Source organism: Scyliorhinus torazame, chromosome 17 (assembly GCF_047496885.1).
Source record: "Scyliorhinus torazame isolate Kashiwa2021f chromosome 17, sScyTor2.1, whole genome shotgun sequence".
Taxonomy (NCBI): domain Eukaryota; kingdom Metazoa; phylum Chordata; class Chondrichthyes; order Carcharhiniformes; family Scyliorhinidae; genus Scyliorhinus; species Scyliorhinus torazame.
In genome coordinates this window covers 101,806,770-101,827,218 of record NC_092723.1, presented here as the reverse complement: position 1 = coordinate 101,827,218, position 20,449 = coordinate 101,806,770, and the positions used below count along the sequence as shown (strand labels likewise).

The 20,449-nt window shown below is 45.1% G+C and overlaps 1 protein-coding gene across 1 annotated transcript in view; it reads right to left on the bottom strand.

Annotated features, from left to right (window-relative positions):
- Positions 1 to 20,449, bottom strand: part of LOC140394025 (uncharacterized) — a 654,493-nt gene that overhangs the window by 528,545 nt on the left and 105,499 nt on the right. Inside the window, exons 5-8 of the mRNA XM_072480809.1 lie at positions 19,632 to 19,797; positions 17,091 to 17,228; positions 14,814 to 15,003; positions 3,913 to 4,052 (exon numbers count right to left, since the gene is read on the bottom strand). Of these exons, the coding sequence (XP_072336910.1) occupies positions 3,913 to 4,052; positions 14,814 to 15,003; positions 17,091 to 17,228; positions 19,632 to 19,797 (634 nt within the window). The remainder of the gene's footprint in view (positions 1 to 3,912; positions 4,053 to 14,813; positions 15,004 to 17,090; positions 17,229 to 19,631; positions 19,798 to 20,449) is intronic.

Sequence of the window (20,449 nt, the reverse complement as noted above, 5' to 3'; positions counted from 1 at the left end):
GGATTGGCCATGATCAATTGCCCTTAAGTGTCCAAAAAAAAAGGTTAGGTTGGGGTTACTGGGTTCCAGGGATAGGATGCAGGTGTGGGCTTAGGTAGGGTTCTCTTTCCATGAGCAGACTCGATGGGCCGAATGGCCTCCTTCTGCACTGTCGATTTTACGATTCAGTGTAACTGACCACTCTGTAATTACATCTTCCCACCAATGGTAGTGCTATTGCACCTCAATTTTGATTCTCCCGGTTCCTCAACCTCAATTAAGAAGAAATTCCAAGGCTCCAACCGGCTCTACAAACAGCATTTAGTGAAGCTTCTGGAGGCGGGGAAAGAGGGAGGCACTTAATTGTGCGAGAAATTAAATGTCAGCTTCCCGATGATAAGATGAAAGCCAGGTGGTGGTTTAAAGGCAGATTATGGTTCCAATAGCAGGTTCCCAAGTAGCAGGAGCCCCATTTTAATGCTTCAGTCATGCTTCGCAATTAAACACAATATGGTCACCAGATGAAATTGTAACTTTGCGAGTCAGTCGGCAGCAAACAAGAAACATGTGCCTTCAGATTTACAACTAGTTAAAGGTGGTGTGCAGTAGGCAAGGTAGTCTACCTCGCCTGGAGCTTTCAGAAGCTTTGACAAAGACCCATCCAGATTCGAAAGGTTAGCTCCCTTCTCTCGCCACAGATGCTGTCAGACCTTCTGAGATTGTCCAGTATTTTCTCTTGCTGTTTGAGGTAGTCTACCTGATGGATAGGAGCAGCTTTTCACATATGGGGGAACGTTGTTGGACCAGGGATAGGAGGCTGAGTTGTTGCTTTGAGCTCAGGTGTCGCTACCCAGGGAGGTGGGGGAGGTGGCTGCCTGTTGAAAGGAGGTGAATGACAGAGGGAACGTCAATCACTACCAAAGGCGGATCTAACGTGATGGAGGGGAGATCAAGGATGATTGAAGGCAGATCAATGGTGAAGCCGGGGGAATAGAGGGTAACCGAGTCAGGTCAAAGGTGACAGTTGGGGATGTTTGGCAGGTCAAGGGTGAAGGCGAACAGGACCAGGGTGCTGGAGGACAGATCAATATTGAGAGGAAGAGGTGGGAGGGTACAGCTCTAGAACCATACAAACCCTACAATGCAGAAGGAGGCTACATGGCCCATCAAGTCTGCATGAACGCCCTGAAAGAACACCCGAGCGAGACCACTCTCCTGCCCTATCCCCATAAGTCCGGGGCAGTTTTATCATAGTCAATCCACCTACACATCTTTGGACTGTGGAGGAAACCTACGCAAACACTGGGAAAACATTCAAACCTCACACAGTCACCCAACGCAGGAATTGAACCCGGGTCACTGGCACTGTGAGGCAGCAGTGCTAACCACTGTGCTGCCGTGCCGCTCTAGGTTCGCAGTTGATCAAGATTAATGGTCGGTGCCTTGAAAGTCACAGAAGGCAGGACTAGTGTGATGGAGGGAGGGTCGTGGGTGTTGGAGGAAAGGTCAAAGGTGATTAAGGGAGGTGCAGGGTCATGGCTTGAAGCTCCGAGGTACCAGGTATGACAGATGGGGAAGGTGTGGCACTGGCCCAGATTTAATAATCCCCTCTTAGACGGGTTTTCCCATGCTGCTAGCTTGATGCCTGGTCAGCAGTGGCGCCCACGTAAATGGTTGCAATGACCTCTTAGGGTATGATACCTGGAGGAGGAGAATATACAAGGCAGATAAGAGTAATATACCAAGGATAGCACGGTGGCACAAGTGATTAGCAGTGTGGCTTCACAGCGCCAGGATCCCAGGTTCGATTCCACTGTCTGTGCGGGGTCTGCACGTTCTCCTCGTGTCTGCGTGGGTTTCCTCCGTGTGCTCCGGTTTCCTCCCACAGTCCAAAGACATGCAGGTTAGATGGATTTGCCATGATAAATTGCCCTTAGTGACAAAAAAGGTTAGGAGGGGTTATTGGGTTACGGGGATAGGGTGGAAGTGAGGGTTTAAGTGGGTTGGTGCAAACTTGATGGGCAGAATGGCCTCCTTCTGCACTGTATGTTCTATGATACTACTAATTCAAAGTCACTTCACTCAAATTTAATGGGGTGATGGTGTCGTAGTGGTAATATCACTGGACTAGTAACCCAGAAACCAGGGTAATGTGGGTTCAAATCCCACCATGGCAATTTAAATTCAATTGATAAAAATATGGAATTGAAAGGTAGTAAATTCTCATTGATTGTTATAAAAACCCATCTGGTTCACTAATGTCCTTTGGGGAAAGAAATCTGCCGTCTTTACCCGGTCTAGCCTACAAGTGATTCCAGACAATGTGGTTGACTCTTAAACTGCCCTCTGAAATGGCTAAGTATGACACTCAGTTCAAGGGGCAATTAGAGATGGGGAACAAATGCTGGCCTTGCCACTAACAATGAAAGAGTAAATAAATAAATAAATCATACGGCACCACAGACACCTGTTTTAGTTCTGCTGCTTAATTTGAATCATGGAATTTTTTATTGTAAACACAAAACAACTTTAATTCAACAGGCTGAAGGGCCTCTCTCTGTGCTGTAAAACTCAGTGACTCCATGATAATTTAAAGGGGTTATGGCAAAAGCACAGGGGTTAAGAACTCTTTCAGAGAACGGACCCTGACCTGATGGGCTGAATGGCCTTGATGGATGCTTCCATAGTAGTCATTCCTCTAGAAATCCTCACGATCAGAAAAAATGCAAACTATTTTAGTTTGGTCTCCAGAGCCCCTTTGCTGTGTCACCTGTAAATTTGATATCTAGTGCGCAATTTTACTAAAAGGGAACAAAGTCCCATAAGTGAGCACATTTAGCCGCATGTTTCCCGACGCTCATAGCGCCGAGAAACACAAGGCTATAAAATGCCACTCATGTTTGATAGGGGGCCTCAGCGGTGAAAGAGCAGCAGAGGCCGCACGTAGCCCTATTTTGTGCACTGAGGAGCTCCGCTCGCCGGAACTCCTCAGTGTAGCTGGAGATAAGGATGCCATTAAAAATGGTATATCACCAAGGCCCCCTGACCCAACCCCACTACGCCCAAAGCTCCAACACACTACGGGAGGGTCCCCCGCACCCACCCCCAAACACCCGCACAGGGCACCCCCACCAGCTGGCAGTGCCAATCTGGCACCCTGGCAGTGTCCCTGCCAGCTGGCAGTATCACCTGGGCGCCTTGGAAGAGCCAAGGTGGCACTGCCAGGGTGCCCAGGTGGCACCAGTGTCAGGGTACCATGCTGCCAAGAAGACATGTACCTGGTGACCTCCGATTCCCTGGGAGACCCCCCGCGAGTGCCATTCCATCTAGCCCCCGTTTCTACTGGCCAGTACTGAACGGTGCCCACCCGAGGTCTCCGAGTCGAAGACGATTGATCCCACACCTCGGGTAACACGGGAACCTGCACATTAAAATGAGACTAGCTGTCTCGTTTTAACAAGCAGATTTGCTGAAAAGTGATTCCGCCCATAATGGACGGGATTTACATTGCACAGTCTCACGAGATCATGTTAGATCTTGAGAGGAATTGTGAGCTAGTTAGATCCTGGGAGCAGGGTCTCCCGGCATCTATTGGCTCCGCTGTGCCACTGCGAGCTGCTTTTCGGGACAGCGTGGCCATAAAATCGTGTCCCTAAGCTTGGCATTAGTTAATTGCTGCTTCTTCACTTTATTCATCCCACACTCTTCTTTTCAGACCCATCACTATCTCGCAATGTGGGCCTTCAGTTTTCATCCAGATCTGCCTGTTGTTTATTTTACTTTTTTTAAGTTCTTTTTGTATATGCCGTTCCAACAGAACGTTCAAGGAAGCTGAACATATAATTGAGAGTTTTAGCCTTCATGGAAAAAGAAGTTATTTGTAAATTGGTTCCACCCTCTGCACCACCAATGATAAAGCAAAATGTGACTTACCTCAAAGGTCATGCCTTTGGTTAAACAGAGCTGTCTCACTGCATCTGTGACTTGCTCTGCACTCGAATATCTTGTCTTTTTCCCTTTTCCGCTCTCTCTCTCAAACAGCAGAGTGCTGTGCTGGGATGTCTTTTGTTCCACTGTTAAGAAACACAATTGCTGATTCACAAATTGCCAAAGGTGAAACCACAGCCAATGAGACTGTGCAGGTTTCGAGACTTCCATTGCAATGCAAGAAAGAACTTTCATTTCTATAGCATCCTTCACAACATCTGGATGGGCTCAACGAACTTTGCAGCCAGCGCCGCTTCTAAAATGTAACCATGTAGCCAATTTGCAAGCCACAAACAATAATTAGATTTCTGGGTCAAAGAGACCATTTTCGAGGATGGTGGTACAAAGGGATGGGTTACACCTGAACCAAAATGTGTCCAGCGCCCTTGCAGAGAGGTTTGCTCGTGCTGTTGGGGAGGGTTTAAACGAACTTGGCGGGGTGGGGGAGACAGCAAGTGAGTTAGGAAGGCATAGAATGTCTAGACCATTTAGTCACATGGGATTTTGGCAAGATTGGATAGGATTTATTTTGATGCAAGGAGTCTGGCGAACAGGGCAGATGAGTTGAGGGCACAAATTAAATCATAGGGGTATGATGTAATTGCTGTCACTGAGATATGATTGAGAGAGAGGCAGGGTTGGCAGCACTATTCCACGATATAGGACCATTAGTCCAATCAGGGGAGGTAGGAAAAGAGGAGGCGGTGTCGCAATTTTGATCAGGGAATAAATTACAGCAGTAGGGAGGGATGACATTTTAGAAGATTCTTTAACGGAGGTAGAACTTAAAAACTATAAAAAAGTCATCACATTGCTGCGTTTGGTTTATAGACCCCCTAACAGTCTGAGAGAAATAGAAGAATAGATATATGGATAAATTTCAGTGAAGTGTAAAAGTAATCGGGTAGTGATAGTGGGGGATTTCAACTTCCTCAACATTAATTGGGGTCGCTATAGTGTGAAAGGTTTATAGGGAGCAGAGTTCTTCAAATGTGTCTGGTGTCTGGTGGCGCAGTGTTTAGCACTGCTGCCTCACAGCACCAGGGACCCTGTTCAATTCCGACTTTGAGAGATTGCCTGAGTGAAGTTTGCAATTTCTACCGCCGTCTGCGTGGGTTTCCTCTGGGTGCTGCGGTTAGCTCCCACATTCCAAAGATGTACAGGTATTGGCCATGCTAAATTGCCCTTTAGTGTCCAGGAATGTATAGTTTAGGTTATAGGGATAGGGTGTTGAGTGAGCTTAGATAGGTGCTCTTTCAGAGGATTTGTGCAGACTCGATGGGTTGAATGGCCTCCTTCTGCACTGTAGGAATTCTATGGTTCTATGGAGAACCTTTTAAGCCGGTATGCAGAAGGTCCTGCAAGAGAGGGATTGGTCCTGGACTTAATTTTAGGTAACAAAGTCGGGTAAGTGGCTGAAGCATCAGTTGGGGAGCATTTTGCAGACAGTGATCATAACTCCGTTAGATTCAAGATTGTTGTGGAAAAGGTCAAGAATGGGCATCAAAGTTCTAAATTGGGGGAAGGCTGATTTTAAAAGGATCAGATGTGATTTAGCCGGAGTGGACTGGAGCAGATACCTTGAGTTAAATCTGTGACAAAACAGTGGGACACATTCAAGAAGGAAATAGAGAGAGTACAAGGCCAACATGTTCCAATCAAGAAGGATGGGACCAACAAATCCAGTGAACCCTGGATATTGAGGGATATACAGCATTGGATCAGGAGAAAAAGGCAGACTGATGGCACATATCTTGGGCTCAAAACAGTAGAAGCCCAGAGGAATATAGAATGTGCAAGAGGGAACTTAAAAAGGAAATTAGGAGAGCAAAAGGGCGACATGAAAGAATACTGGCAGGTAAAATAAAGGAAAATCCTAAACTGTTTTACAAGTACAATAAGAGTAAAGGATAACTAGGGAAAGAGTTAGGCCCATTAAGGACCACAGTGGTAATTTGTGTGTGGAGCCGGAGAATGCATGTAGGATTCTAAATGAATACTTTGTGTCGCTGTTCACTAGTGAGAGAGGTGTGGGTGTAGAAATCAGGAAGGAGGACTGTGATAAAAGTAAAAAAATTAACATAGACAGAGAGGAGGTTCTGAGAGGTTTGACAGGCTTAAAAGTAAATAAACTTCCAGGGCCAGATGAAATATATCCCAAGCTGTTGATTGAGGCAAGGGAAGAGATAGCAGGGGCACTGGCAATAATTTTCAATTCCTCTCTGGCCACAGGAGAGATGTCGGCGGACTGGATGATAGCCAATGCGTTCCATCATGTCTGTACTGGTCAAAAACAACGACCTAACTATTCTAATCCAATTTTCCAACACTTCGTCCATATACCTTGTGTGCCTTGGCATTGCAAGGGTACAGCTGCCTCCACCACCCGTTCAGGCAGTGAATTCCAGACTCCCACCACCCTTTGGGTGAAAAGGTTTTTTTCTCACATCGCCTCTAAACCTCCTGCCCCTTACCGTAAATCTATGTCCCCTGGTCATTGACCCATCCACCAAGAGGAAACATTTCTTCCTGTCTACTCTATGTCCCTCAATTTTATACATGCCAATCATGTCCCCCCTCAGTCTCCTCTGCTCCAAGAAAACAACCCAGGTCTATCCAATCTCTCTCCATAACTAAAATCTCCAGCCCAGGCATCATCCTGGTAAATCTCCACTGCACACTTTCCAGTGCTATCACATCTCTCTTATAATGTGGATTCCAGAACTGCCCACAATACTCTAGCTGTGGCTGAACCAATGTTTTATACAGTTCCAGCACAATCTCCCTGTTCTTAAACTCTTTACCTCGGCTAATAAAGGCAAGTATATCATATGCCTTCTTAACCACTTTATCCTCCTGCCCTGCTACTTTAAGGGACTGGTGTACATGCACACCAAGGTCTCTCTGATCCTCGGTGCTTCCCAGGGTCCTGCCACTGATCATGTATTCCGTTGTCTTGTTTGTCCTGCTCAAATGCATCATCTCACACTTGCCTTCATTGGAAGGGACATCAAGTATAAAAACTGGCAAGTCATGCTACAGTTGTATAGAACCTTGGCAAGGCTGCACTTGGAATATTGCGCACAATTCTGGTCGCCACACTACCAGAAGGATGTGGAGGCTTTGGAGAGGGCGCAGAGGAGGTTTACCAGAATGTTGCCTGGTCTGGAGGGTGTTAGCTATGCGGAGAGGCTGAATAGACTCGGACTGTTTTCAATAGAAAAAACGGAGGGTGATCTGATAGAGGTCTACAAGATTATGAGGGGTACGGATAGAGTGGATCAGCAGGCACTCTTTCTCAGGGTAGAGGGGTCAATCACCAGGGGCATAGGTTTAAGGTCCGTGGGGCAAAGTTTAGAAGAGATGTGCGAGGCAGGTATTTTACGCAGAGGTTGGGGAGTGCCTGAACGCGTTGCCGGGGAGGTTGTAGAAGCAGATACATTAACGGTGTTCAAAAGGCATCTTGACAAACAGATGTATAGGATGGGTATAGAGGGAGATGGCACAAGGAAGTGCTGAGGGTTTTGGCGAAGGTTGGTATCATAACCGGTACAGGCTTGGAGAGCTGAAGGGCCTGTTCCTGTGCTGTATGGTTCTTTGTTCTTGTCCTGATTGAATTCAATTTGCCCTGATCAGCCCGTTTGACCAACCCATTATATCCTCCTGTAAACGAAGGCTATCCTCCTCACTATTTACCACTTCACCTACTCTTACTCTCATCCACAAATTTACTCATCAACCCTCCCACATTCAAGCGTACGAGTGCGCTCTAACCAAAAACGAGTCCATTATGAGCGTGATCAGCAGGGTCACAGTGGCACAGTGATTAGCACCGCTGCCTCACAGTGCCAGGGATCTGGGTTCAATTCTGGCATCGGATGACTGTCTGTGTGGAGTTTGCACGTCCTCCCTGTGTCTGAGTGGGTTTCCTCCAGAGGGTGCTCCGGTTTCCTCACACAGTCTAAATATGTGCAGGTTAGGTGGATTGGCCATGCTAAATTGCCCCTTAGTGTCCAGGGATATACAAGTTAGGTTGTGGGGATGGAGTGGGCTTAGATGGGGTTCTCTTTCGGAGGGTCGGTTCGGACTCGTTGGGCTGAATGGCCTCTTCTGCACTGTCAGAATTCCATGGAATTCCATGGATCTCACTCAATTTCTGATCATCTGGCTTCCCTTCCCAACCCCTATTTTAGTTGAATTTGTAACTAGTTCCTTCTTCTCAGTTACTATCAACTTTCCTTTTAATACAACAAATATCCTCCCATCACCTAAAAATAAAACCTCTCTCCATGTCCCATCTCAAACCTCCCTTTCCTCTCCAAAGTCTTCAATTTGCTGTCACATCCCAGATCCATGCCCACCTTTCTTAGTTAAAAGTTAAAAGACAGGACCTCTAGGGTTGTAATCTCGGGATTACTCCCTGTGCCACGTGCCAGTGAGGCTAGAAATAGGAAGATAGAGCAGCTAAGCACGTGGCTAAACAGCTGGTGTAGGAGGGAGGGTTTCCGTTATCTGGACCACTGGGAGCTCTTCCGGGGCAGGTGTGACCTATATAAGGACGGGTTGCATCTAAACCGGAAAGGCATAAATATCCTGGCCGCGAGGTTTGCTAGTGTCACACGGGAGGGTTTAAACTAGTATGGCAGGGGGGTGGGCACGGGAGCAATAGGTCAGAAGGTGAGAGCATTGAGGGAGAACGAGGGAATAGGGACAGTGGGACTCTGAGGCAGAGCAGACAGGGAGAACTTTCTGAACACAGCGGGTCTGGTGGCCTGAAGTGCATATGTTTTAATGCAAGAAGTATTACGGGTAAGGCAGATGAACTTAGAGCTTGGATTAGTACTTGAAACTATGATGTTGTTGCCATTACAGAGACCTGGTTGAGGGAAGGGCAGGATTGGCAGCTAAACGTTCCAGGTTTTAGATGTTTCAGGCGGGATAGAGGGGGATGTAAAAGGGGAGGCGGAGTTGCGCTACTGGTTCGGGAGAATATCACAGCTGTACTGCGGGAGGACACCTCAGAGGGCAGTGAGGCTATATGGGTAGAGATCAGGAATAAGAAGGGTGCAGTCACAATGTTGGGGGTTTACTACAGGCCTCCCAACAGCCAGCGGGAGATAGAGGAGCAGATAGGTAGACAGATTTTGGAAAAGAGTAAAAACAACAGGGTTGTGGTGCTGGGAGACTTCAACTTCCCCAATATTGACTGGGACTCACTTAGTGCCAGGGGCTTAGACGGGGCGGAGTTTGTAAGGAGCATCCAGGAGGGCTTCTTAAAACAATATGTAGACAGTCCAACTAGGGAAGGGGTGGTACTGGACCTGGTATTGGGGAATGAGCCCGGCCAGGTGGTAGATGTTTCAGTAGGGGAGCATTTCGGTAACAGTGACCACAATTCAGTAAGTTTTAAAGTGCTGGTGGACAAGGATAAGAGTGGTCCGAGGATGAATGTGCTAAATTGGGGGAAGGCTAATTATAACAATATTAGACGGGAACTGAAGAACATAGATTGGGGGCGGATGTTTGAGGGCAAATCAACATCTGACATGTGGGAGGCTTTCAAGTGTCAGTTGAAAGGAATTCAGGACCGGCATGTTCCTGTGAGGAAGAAGGATAAATACGGCAATTTTCGGGAACCTTGGATAACGAGAGATATTGTAGGCCTCGTCAAAAAGAAAAAGGAGGCATTTGTCAGGGCTAAAAGGCTGGGAACAGACGAAGCCTGCGTGGAATATAAGGAAAGTAGGAAGGAGCTTAAGCAAGGAGTCAGGAGGGCTAGAAGGGGTCACGAAAAGTCATTGGCAAATAGGGTTAAGGAAAATCCCAAGGCTTTTTACACGTACATAAAAAGCAAGAGGGTAGCCAGGGAAAGGGTTGGCCCACTGAAGGATAGGCAAGGGAATCTATGTGTGGAGCCAGAGGAAATGGGCGAGGTACTAAATGAATACTTTGCATCAGTATTCACCAAAGAGAAGAAATTGGTAGATGTTGAGTCTGGAGAAGGGTGTGTAGATAGCCTGGGTGACATTGAGATCCAAAAAGACGAGGTGTTGGGTGTCTTAAAAAATATTAAGGTAGATAAGTCCCCAGGGCCTGATGGGATCTACCCCAGAATACTGAAGGAGGCTGGAGAGGAAATTGCTGAGGCCTTGACAGAAATCTTTAGATCCTCACTGTCTTCAGGGGATGTCTCGGAGGACTGGAGAATAGCCAATGTTGTTCCTCTGTTTAAGAAGGGTAGCAAGGATAATCCAGGGAACTACAGGCCAGTGAGCCTTACTTCAGTGGTAGGGAAATTACTGGAGAGAATTCTTCGAGACAGGATCTATTCCCATTTGGAAGCAAATGGACGTATTAGTGAGAGGCAGCATGGTTTTGTGAAGGGGAGGTCGTGTCTCACTAACTTGATAGAGTTTTTCGAGGAGGTCACTAAGATGATTGATGCAGGTAGGGCAGTGGATGTTGTCCATCTGGACTTCAGTAAGGTCTTTGACAAGGTCCCTCATGGTAGACTAGTACAAAAGGTGAAGTCACACGGGATCAGGGATGAGCTGGCAAGGTGGATACAGAACTGGCTAGGTCATAGAAGGCAGAGAGTAGCAATGGAAGGATGCTTTTCTAATTGGAGGGCTGTGACCAGTGGTGTTCCACAGGGATCAGTGCTGGGACCTTTGCTCTTTGTAGTATATATAAATGATTTGGAAGAAAATGTAACTGGTCTGATTAGTAATTTTGCAGACGACACAAAGGTTGGTGGAATTGCGGATAGCGATGAGGACTGTCAGAGGATACAGCAGGATTTAGATTGTTTGGAGACTTGGGCGGAGAGATGGCAGATGGAGTTTAATCCGGACAAATGTGAGGTAATGCATTTTGGAAGGTCTAATGCAGTTAGGGAATATACAGTGAATGGTAGAACTCTCAAGAGTTTTGAAAGTCAAAGAGATCTAGGAGTACAGGACCACAGGTCATTGAAAGGAGCAACACAGGTGGAGAAGGTAGTCAAGAAGGCATACGGCATGCTTGCCTTCATTGGCCGGGGCATTGAGTATAAGAATTGGCAAGTCATGTTGCAGCTGTATAGAACCTTAGTTAGGCCACACTTGGAGTATAGTGTTCAATTCTGGTCGCCGCACTACCAGAAGGATGTGGAGGCTTTCGAGAGGGTGCAGAAGAGATTTACCAGGATGTTGCCTGGTATAGAGGGCATTAGCTATGAGGAGCAGTTGAATAAACTCGGTTTGTTCTCACTGGAACGAAGGAGGTTGAGGGGGAGACCTGACAGAGGTCTACTAAATTATGAGGGGCATAGACAGAGTGGATAGTCAGAGGCTTTTCCCCAGGGTAGAGGGGTCAATTACTAGGGGGCATAGCTTTAAGGTGAGAGGGGCAAGGTTTAGAGTAGATGTACGAGGCAAGTTTTTTTACGCAGAGGGTAGTGGGTGCCTGGAACTCGCTACCGGAGGAGGTGGTGGAAGCAGGGACGATAGTGACATTTAAGGGGCATCTTGACAAATACATGAATAGGATGGGAATAGAGGGATACGGACCCAGGAAGTGTAGAAGATTGTAGTTTAGTCGGGCAGCATGGTTGGCACGGGCTTGGAGGGCCAAAGGGCCTGTTCCTGTGCTGTACATTTCTTTGTTCTTTGTTCTTACAGATTTCTTCCTGAATATTTCCAATCAGGTTTATTGTCCCAAGTAAGGTGCAAACCAGCTTTAATCCAAATTACATCCTCTGCGACTGTGACTATTATTATCACCTCACTCCTCTTCCTCTGCCCCGCTGTAGCCTTTGGCATAGTTAACCGCGCCACCTCACCTCCACTGTTCAGCTTAGTGAGACTGTGTTCACTTGCTTGCCCCAATTTTTCATATCAAATAACAGCCAGAGGATCTCCAGAGATGGCTTCTCCTCTCTTTCCTGCATTGGTTACCCCTGGGGTCGCAAACAGCTCTAGTCACGGACTCACCTACTTGGCAACATCATCTGAAGAGATGAAGTGAGCTTCTACATCTAGGCTAACAGCATCCAGTTCTACCTCTCCACAACCTTTCAATCTCTCCACTGCCTTAGTGATATCAGACTCTCCGATACCCATCCTGGGAAGAATGATACTTCCATTCAGCTAAACTTGGGAAGACCAAAGCCAATATCTTCAGCCCCCAGCTGACTTCCTGACTCCATATTCTTTCCAACATCAAAGCCACCAACGACCCCTCAAACATTCTCCACTTCCATCCCTGCTTTAGCTAATCTCCTTCTGAAATCTTAAGACTAAAATGCCTCTTGGTTGGTGTCTTATTGCTAACGCCCATAAACTTCGCCTCATTCAAAGTTCTGCTGCTGGGATCTTACCCTACACCAAGTCTTGTTCCACCATCAGTCCTCTGCTAGCTCACCCACCTTAGTTCCTTGTCGATCAATGCTTCAAACTTAAAATCCTCATCCTCATTTAAGTTCCTTTATGGTTTTGATACCCCTCCCTCCTTCCATATCTGTAAGCTCCTCCAGCTCTCTCCGCTATTGAACGCTGAGTCAGGGCTCTCTTTATCCCATCATCGATAGGCATGCTTTCCGCTAAGTAGGCCTAAAGCCCAGAAACACCAACTTTCCACCTTCCTCTGAAGATCCCTCTTAAAACTCATCTGTTTTACCAAAAATATGATCACCCCTTTTAATATCTCCTTCTTTGGTTCAGCATTCAATTTTTTTTCTCAACGTAGGCCGGAATTCTCCGGATTTTCACTGGCAGCGAGATTCTCTTGTGCCGCTGGAAGTGCACCCTGGCCCACGGGTTTCCTGGCGGTGTGGGGTGGCTTCAGTGGGAATTCCTATTGACAGCAGCTGGAGCAGAGAATCCTGCCGTCAGCGAACAGCGCACTGCCTCCCGCTGCCGGGAAACACGCGGTTGGGAGGCCAGAGAATCCTGCCTGTAATCTAATAAAAATATACAGCAGAGGATCCACTTATTGAGTCAATTTTCTTGGCATGCGCTTCCATTGATAGAACTAGCTGTCCAGCCAACTGAGCTAAACCGGCCCCCTCACTTCTATGATGCTTCTACTGACAGCGGTAGAGATTGACCTTCCCTGTGCCATTCAGTTCTCTCCCTCCATTCCACAACCCATCATGAGGCCACTATGACCCGACATCCCTCCATCTGACAGTCACGCCCTGACCTCACTGGATAGCACCAGCCGAGCTTAATGCAACAGCTCAGCCTCCTCATCCAACAAAGTTCTCCAGATTTCAAATGCACTCCAAATCCACCAGGAAGCCAACCTCACCTGTTGCATGGCACCCTTAAATACTCATGAATCTGAATTAAGGCACATGCTCCTAATTTGCTGCCCACTTAAATCGCAAATATTCCATTAACTCTGGTGTTTTACTGAGTATGCATGACATGGTAATTTAAAATACGTTTCTGGGCGGCATGGTGGCGCAGTGGTTAGCCCTGCTGCCTCACGGAGCCAAGGTCCCAGGTTCGATCCCGGCCCTGGGTAACTATCCGTGTGGCGATTGCACATTCTCCCCATGTCTGCGTGGGTTTCACTCTATAACCCATAGATGTACAGGTTAGGAGGATTGGCCATGCTAAATTGCCCCTCAGAAAAAGAAAATAGGTTCCTACCACTAGTTGGGGAGCAAGATCCACTGTTAATCCACCGCAGATTTACTTCCAAACTATTACCCTTTCGGTAAGCTGCCATTTCACCTCCTGCACAATTGAATGCCCCGTCTGCCTCATTTGCCACTCCTAAGAACTTTACTAGACTCAGCCCACTGTCTCACTGTTCTAGAAGTTGCATACGGTGCTCTGGTCTGGACTGAAATAAGCTTAGAGCAACCTATTTACCTTGTACAGTGACCGTTAAATATATATACTGTTGTCGATAGTTACTGCCCTTAATTCACGCTTCGTTTTTTCCATATTTGATGTTCTATGGCTTGAGTAGAAGGTATTTAAAACAAGAGATCAGTAAATAATTTGTCAAGATTGTGATGACTGCCTGGAAAAAGAGCCCAGCAGTCTCCAAAGAAAGGGCCTAGTCAAAGAACATAACTGAAAGAAGCATTTCATGAATCAGGATTTAATAAGAGCCAGTCTGCAGGATTTCTCAAGGTCAGATCAAACATGGTAAATATCAGAGGACAGGTAGGAGGCAATACAATGGATATGATTTATATGGGTTTTCAAGACATATTTAATAAGGTGCTATATTAGATATTTAAATAAAGATAAGGGTACATGGAATTATGATAAATGGAGCTTTACTGAAGATAGCAAATGGTAACATAAAAGGACATTTTACAGATTGAAAGATGAGTGGTTCTCCACAAGGATCTGTGAGATCTAATCATAGAGAAATTAAAGGAAATCTATGAATCCCACTTTATGACCATTTTTCAACTCAACTGTGCAGTGCAATGTATCGTTTAATTTTTAATTTTTAAGACAATAGCCTGTACCATCCAAAAATGGCTAAGTGCAGAAACTTTAATTTGAGCTCCCCTCTCAATTCCAGAGTGGAATATGCATTCCATTTATTCATGCTGCAAACACAGTTTGCCAACACACACGGTGACCATGTGATTCAAGATACCAATGGCAACAGTGCTAAATGCTGGCTTTGGATACAGATTATTCCAGAAGACAAAGAGGTGCAGGTTAGGTGCGGTTACAGGGATAGGATGGTGGAATGGGCTTAGGTAGGGTGCTCTTTCAGGAGGTTCGGTGCAGACCCGATGGACCAAATGGCCTCCTTCTGCACCGTAGGGATCCTGTGGCTCTGTGGAATGGGTGCTGAGTTCTGCTTTGCATTCAGCATTTCTAACTCACCTCTGGGCATGGGTGATGCTTCTTCCATCTTTAGAAGCTTCAGTGTCGTGACAATCTCTGTCTTTGCTCCTTTACCTTCTTTGGAGAAGGGTCGAAAGACATTCGACTCGTTGCAAGTGGCCATTTCTATGATGCCACCTTTATAACTCTGTGTGCATTCCAACTGGGAATCCAGAATCTGCTGATGAGACTAACATTGAGCAATGAAACATCAGATGGATTAATCGTCTCCATTTTGTTCCTACACAAACACTCTTGTTTTTATAATAGAACATACAGTGCAGAAGGAGGCCATTCAGCTCATCGAGTCTGCACCGACCCACTTAAGCCCTCACTTCCTCCCTATCCCCATAACCCATTAACCCCTCCTAACCTTTTTGTACACTAAGGGCAATCCACCTAACCTACACGTCTTTGGACTATGGGTGGAAACCGGACCCCCCGGAGGAAACCTACGCAGACACAGGGAGAACGTGCAGACTCCGCACAGACAGTGGGGGGGAATCGAACCTGGGCCCCTGGCGCTGTGAAGCCACAGTGCTAACCACTGTAATACCGTGCTGCCAGTTATTATAATAGCCATTTTCTCTTTCACATATTATACCAACAAGATAATTTAATGTACTAGCAATGATAACTTGCAAGTGTCGTGGCTTTAACTTGATAATTCAAAAGTTGACTTGTTTATTATTTCTTCTAACAAGTCTTTATTTACAGTTTGTCTCTGTATCTCAGAATTCTCATCAGAACCTTGATTGTGCAGAAGGAAGCCATTTGGCCCATCGAGTCTGCACTGTCCCTCTGAAAGAGCATTCTACCGATTCCCATTCCCCTGCAACCTTGCACATTCTCTCTTTTCAATTGGCAATCTAATTCCTTTTTGAATACCTCGATCAAACCTGCCCTCCACCACCCTCCCAGGAAATTTGTTACAGACTCTGGGTGAAAAATCTTTTCCTCACATCACTTTTACTCCTTTTGCCAATTATTTTGAATCTATGCCATCTAGTTCTTGATGCTGTCTTGAGAGGAAACAGCTTTTCACTGGTTACCCTGCCCATACCCCTCAGGACTTTGAATATCTCTATCGAGCCTTCTCTCAGCCTTCTTTTCTCCAAGGAAAACAATCCCAACCTCTCCAATCTATCCTTTATCCCTTCTTTATCTCTGGAATCATTCTTGGGAATCTCCTCTGTTCACTTTCCAATGCTTCACATCCTTCAAGTATGGCGACCAGAACTGGATACAGTCTCCAGATGATGTCTAATTAGTGTCTTATACAAGTTCAACACAACATCCTTACTCTCAAGACTTTATTAATAGGGGAATTGAGTACAAGATACCATATGCTTTATTAACTACTCTCTCAATATGCCCTGCCATCTTCAATGACTTATGTTTAGGGGCTGTTTAGCACAGGGCTAAATCGCTGGCTTTGAAAGCAGACCAAGGCAGGCCAGCAGCACGGTTCGATTCCTGTAACAGCCTCCCCGAACAGGCGCCGGAATGTGGCGACTAGGGGCTTTTCACAGTAACTTCATTTGAAGCCTACTTGTGACAATAAGCGATTTTCATTTCATTTCATTTTCATTATGTACATATACAACAAAGTCTTTCTGTTTGTGCACCTCCTTTAGAATTTCTCTCTTTATTTTATGCTGTCTCTATATTCTTCCTGCCAAAATGAATCACATCACACTTCTCTGCACTGAACTATATTTGCCACTTGTTTGCCCAATCCATCACTATGTCTATGTCCTTTTGAAGTTCAAGAACAATCTCATCGCAGTTGGCAATGTTCCAAATCTTCGAATTTTGAAATCATGCCCTGAACGCCAGTCTAGATTATTAATATATATCAGGAAGAGCAAGGGTCACGACACTGACCCTTGGGGAACTCCACTACAAATCTCCCTCCAATCTGAAAAACTATTTATCACTACTCTCTATTTTCTGTCACTCAGCCACCTTCTTACCCAAGTGACTATTTTCTCTTTTATTCCATGTGCTAGAATTTGCTTACAAGTCTGTTGTGTGGCATGGTCTAAAATGCCTTTTGAAAATCCATATGCACCAAATCAACAGCATTGCCCTTATCAACTTTCCCTGGTACCTCCATTCAGAAGCTATTTTCTAGATATTTGTTGAGGGATTAATCTATCGATCTATTAACTGATACAGTAGGATTTTAAAGTAGGTAAGTACAATGTTTTTATTATAAGATGTCAGAGAAAAGTCACATTAATCTTAACAAATGATGGTAAAGGTTATGCTTACTGCAGAATTCGGGAGAGCTACTGACTGCAATGAAGTGACAGCCATAGAGCGTAGGGAACAATCATTTAGATTTTTAAACTTCACAAGTAGGGAACCTTGCACCTTATATGTAGACAAACACTTGCCCGAAATATCAACCTGTGGAAAAATTATTAAAACAAAAAGATATAAATATATTATAGCATAATATACTTATTGTAACTGACAGAAATTCCAGAATGCAATTAAAAATAATTAAACCCCCATTCTTTTATATCTTGTGTAACTCATTATATTTTACAGAGCACTTACAGGAACTTCAAGTTGTTCTCTCACCTCCTTTTTTTAATAAATTTTCTTTTTTCCAATTAAGGGGCAATTTAGCATGGCCAATCCACCTAACCTGCACATCTTTGGGTTGTGGGGCGAATGTGCAAACTACACACGGACAGTGACCCAGACCGGGATTTGAACCCGGGTCTTCAGCTCTCCACCTCCCTGTCTAAACCCCTCCACCTCTCAAAACCACATGGCAATCCTTGTCTCAGTCAATATTTCAGTTTTACCCCATTAATTTTTCCTTCCTGGCCCAACATTAGTTTCCCTTTGTGCCTACATGAGAAAATATAGTGAAAATGTTTATAATCTGAAAAGACAAAATGTAAATGTTTGATGTTGTTACTGTTGGTGGCCCAGAGACAGTACCAGGGCTAGAGTGAAAAGCTGCACATTTAGCGTCATGCAACAAACATAGGTTTCCTGTCCTAAATCTGCATGTGACAATAGTGCGGGAGACAGGATCAGTTAAATAGGCAAGAGAGAGATTTCCGAAGGGTTCGGAGCATAGCATTTTCAAAAGCAGCCAGTATATCGACAATAAGATATCAATATACCTGTTGCAACAGCCAAAGTATTTTTATTGCTATTCAGCACAAGTCTGGAACTGTAATGTGTTACGAGGTGCACACCTACCTAGACTCTGTTATGCATTGTGACAGTGGCCAGAATGTTATGCTCCCTCCCACATGGTGGGATATTACAGTCCCAAATGAATGGAGAACATTTAAATTGCTCGTCATATCCGCCAGGTGAGGGTAGTCTAAAGAAAACAATTGAGGCCAAAAAGTTCTGATGACTTCATGTGGTATTTGAGGTGGTGAGGAATGCTGTAATCTGGTTTCTTCTTGGATTCAATCCCAACGTTTGCTCATCAACCGCTAAGAATTCTGAAAGGGTTCTTTTGGAGTCTGTAGTAAAGCTAACTTCAAATTTATTTTCAGAAAATTCCCTTAAATATCCATAAACTCACACTATTTATTTAGTTCATGAAGTGTGGGATTTCATCAAGTAAATGTGGCAATTTCTTATTCAACCAAAATATATATACTTGAAGATAAAGAGAAATCCAACTTAATGTAGTCAGTGGGAGCTCTCTTTGAATGAAAACACAGATTTGTGCCAGCGGCAGCAATGTTGGTTCATCATCAGACATTACTGAATTCTCTGAATCACTTTCCGACTTGGGAGCAAAGAGACCTTGTTACATCTGGGTTTTATTTTTAAACTTCTCACTGCACAATTCCATATTCAGTAGCTTGAACTAATCCAAGTCCAATACGTCTTTACCAATAGTGATGATGAATATTACTCACAACTCAAATCAAAAGATCAGAAACGTGATCAATAATTCATGGATTAATAATTGATCATTTGAAGTTAAAAAGACTGCATTTATCTATAATGTCCTTAAATGACCCAAAGTACTTCACGGCCAATGAGGTATTTATAAAGTTGTAATGTACAAAATGCTACAGTATGAACAGCAACGTGACCAGATAATCTGGTTTTGTGGTGTTGGTTGAGGAATAAAAATTGACCAGGATGCCAGGTTTAACTCCCCTGCTCTTCTTCAAAGTAGAGCAATGGGATCTTTTACATCCACCCGAGATGGTGGAAAGGGCTTCAGTTTAACATCTCATCCAAAACACAACCAGCTGGATTCTCTGTCGGCAGGGTCCTCCATTTCGCCGGCAGTGCAGTCATGCCTGCGTATTTCCCAACGGCGTGGGGGTGCCCACAATGAGAAACCCCATTGGCCGGCAGCCGGGACAGAGAATCCCGTTGCCGGCGGGGACGCCCCGCACCAGAAAATGGGTGTTGCGGGACAGAGAATACTGCCCTACACCTCTGCCAGTGCAGCATACCCTCAGGATGGCACTGGAGTGTCAACTTGGATATTTGTGCTCAAGTCCTGGAATGGGATTTGAACTCACAGCCTTTTGACTCACAGGTGAAAGTACTAGGGTACTACCAAGTTAGCCTGATCATGATAACTAGCTTAAGATGAAAACAGGAATATAATATGCTTAATTTACTGATTTATTGAAGGATCTGATTGACATACTGGAATCTTCAAATACATCACAATATTTTCTTTGTAGTTAAATCAGATGCAACTTTTCCATCATTATGGTAAAATTTAGTGTGGATACCAGTCTAAATTTCAGAACAGTCCATTATCAACTTTAATATTAATATGAAAGCTTTTTATAAGTGTCTTACCTCCTCAACAGTTTTCTGTTTATTTACTGTGTATGAATCTTGAAGAACACTGAGGATGCCTCGTTTGATGTTCAAGGCCCAGGTTTCTTCACTGTCTGAAGGACAGATTTCAGGGATTATCCCATCTTGGAAAGAAAATTGAAGTGGATGTTTTTCCAGGGAAGATCTGCAATGACAGACATGCAAAACTATTCTGAATACAGTTATGTATCGACTGGTTAATATTAATGCTGGTTAATATTAATGTAAAATCACCATCCTTTACGCAGTTCCACAGGGGTGGCAGGGTGGCAGAGTGGTTGGCACTGCTGCCTCAGTGCCAGGAGCCCAGATTTGATTCTGGCCTTGGGTGACTGTCTGTGTGGAGTTTGCATGTTCACTTCGTGTCTGCGTGGGTTTCCTCTGGGTGCTCCGATTTCCTCCCACAGTCCAAAGCTGTGCAGGTTAGGTGGATTGGCCATGATAAAATTGTCCCTTATGTCCAGGAATCTACAGGTTAGGTGGGGTTACGGAGATAGGGCAGGGGAGTGGGCCTCGGTGGGGTGCTCAATCTGAGGGTCGATGCAGACACGATGGACTGAATGGCCTCCTTCTGCACTGAGTAGATTCTATGAGATTCTAGAATTGCGTAGACTGTACACATTATTGGTATTTGGGAACATCCATTTTGGAAAAGCTACTTCCATATAATAGGGGTTCCCCAGGATTGGTTTCCCGTGATGATGCTGGCTGTCTCAAAACAAATCTATGTTAGCGGTTGATGAGCAGGGGCTAGGCTCCTTATTTGTCTCAGCAAAAAGGCTAATGCCAGTGATGTG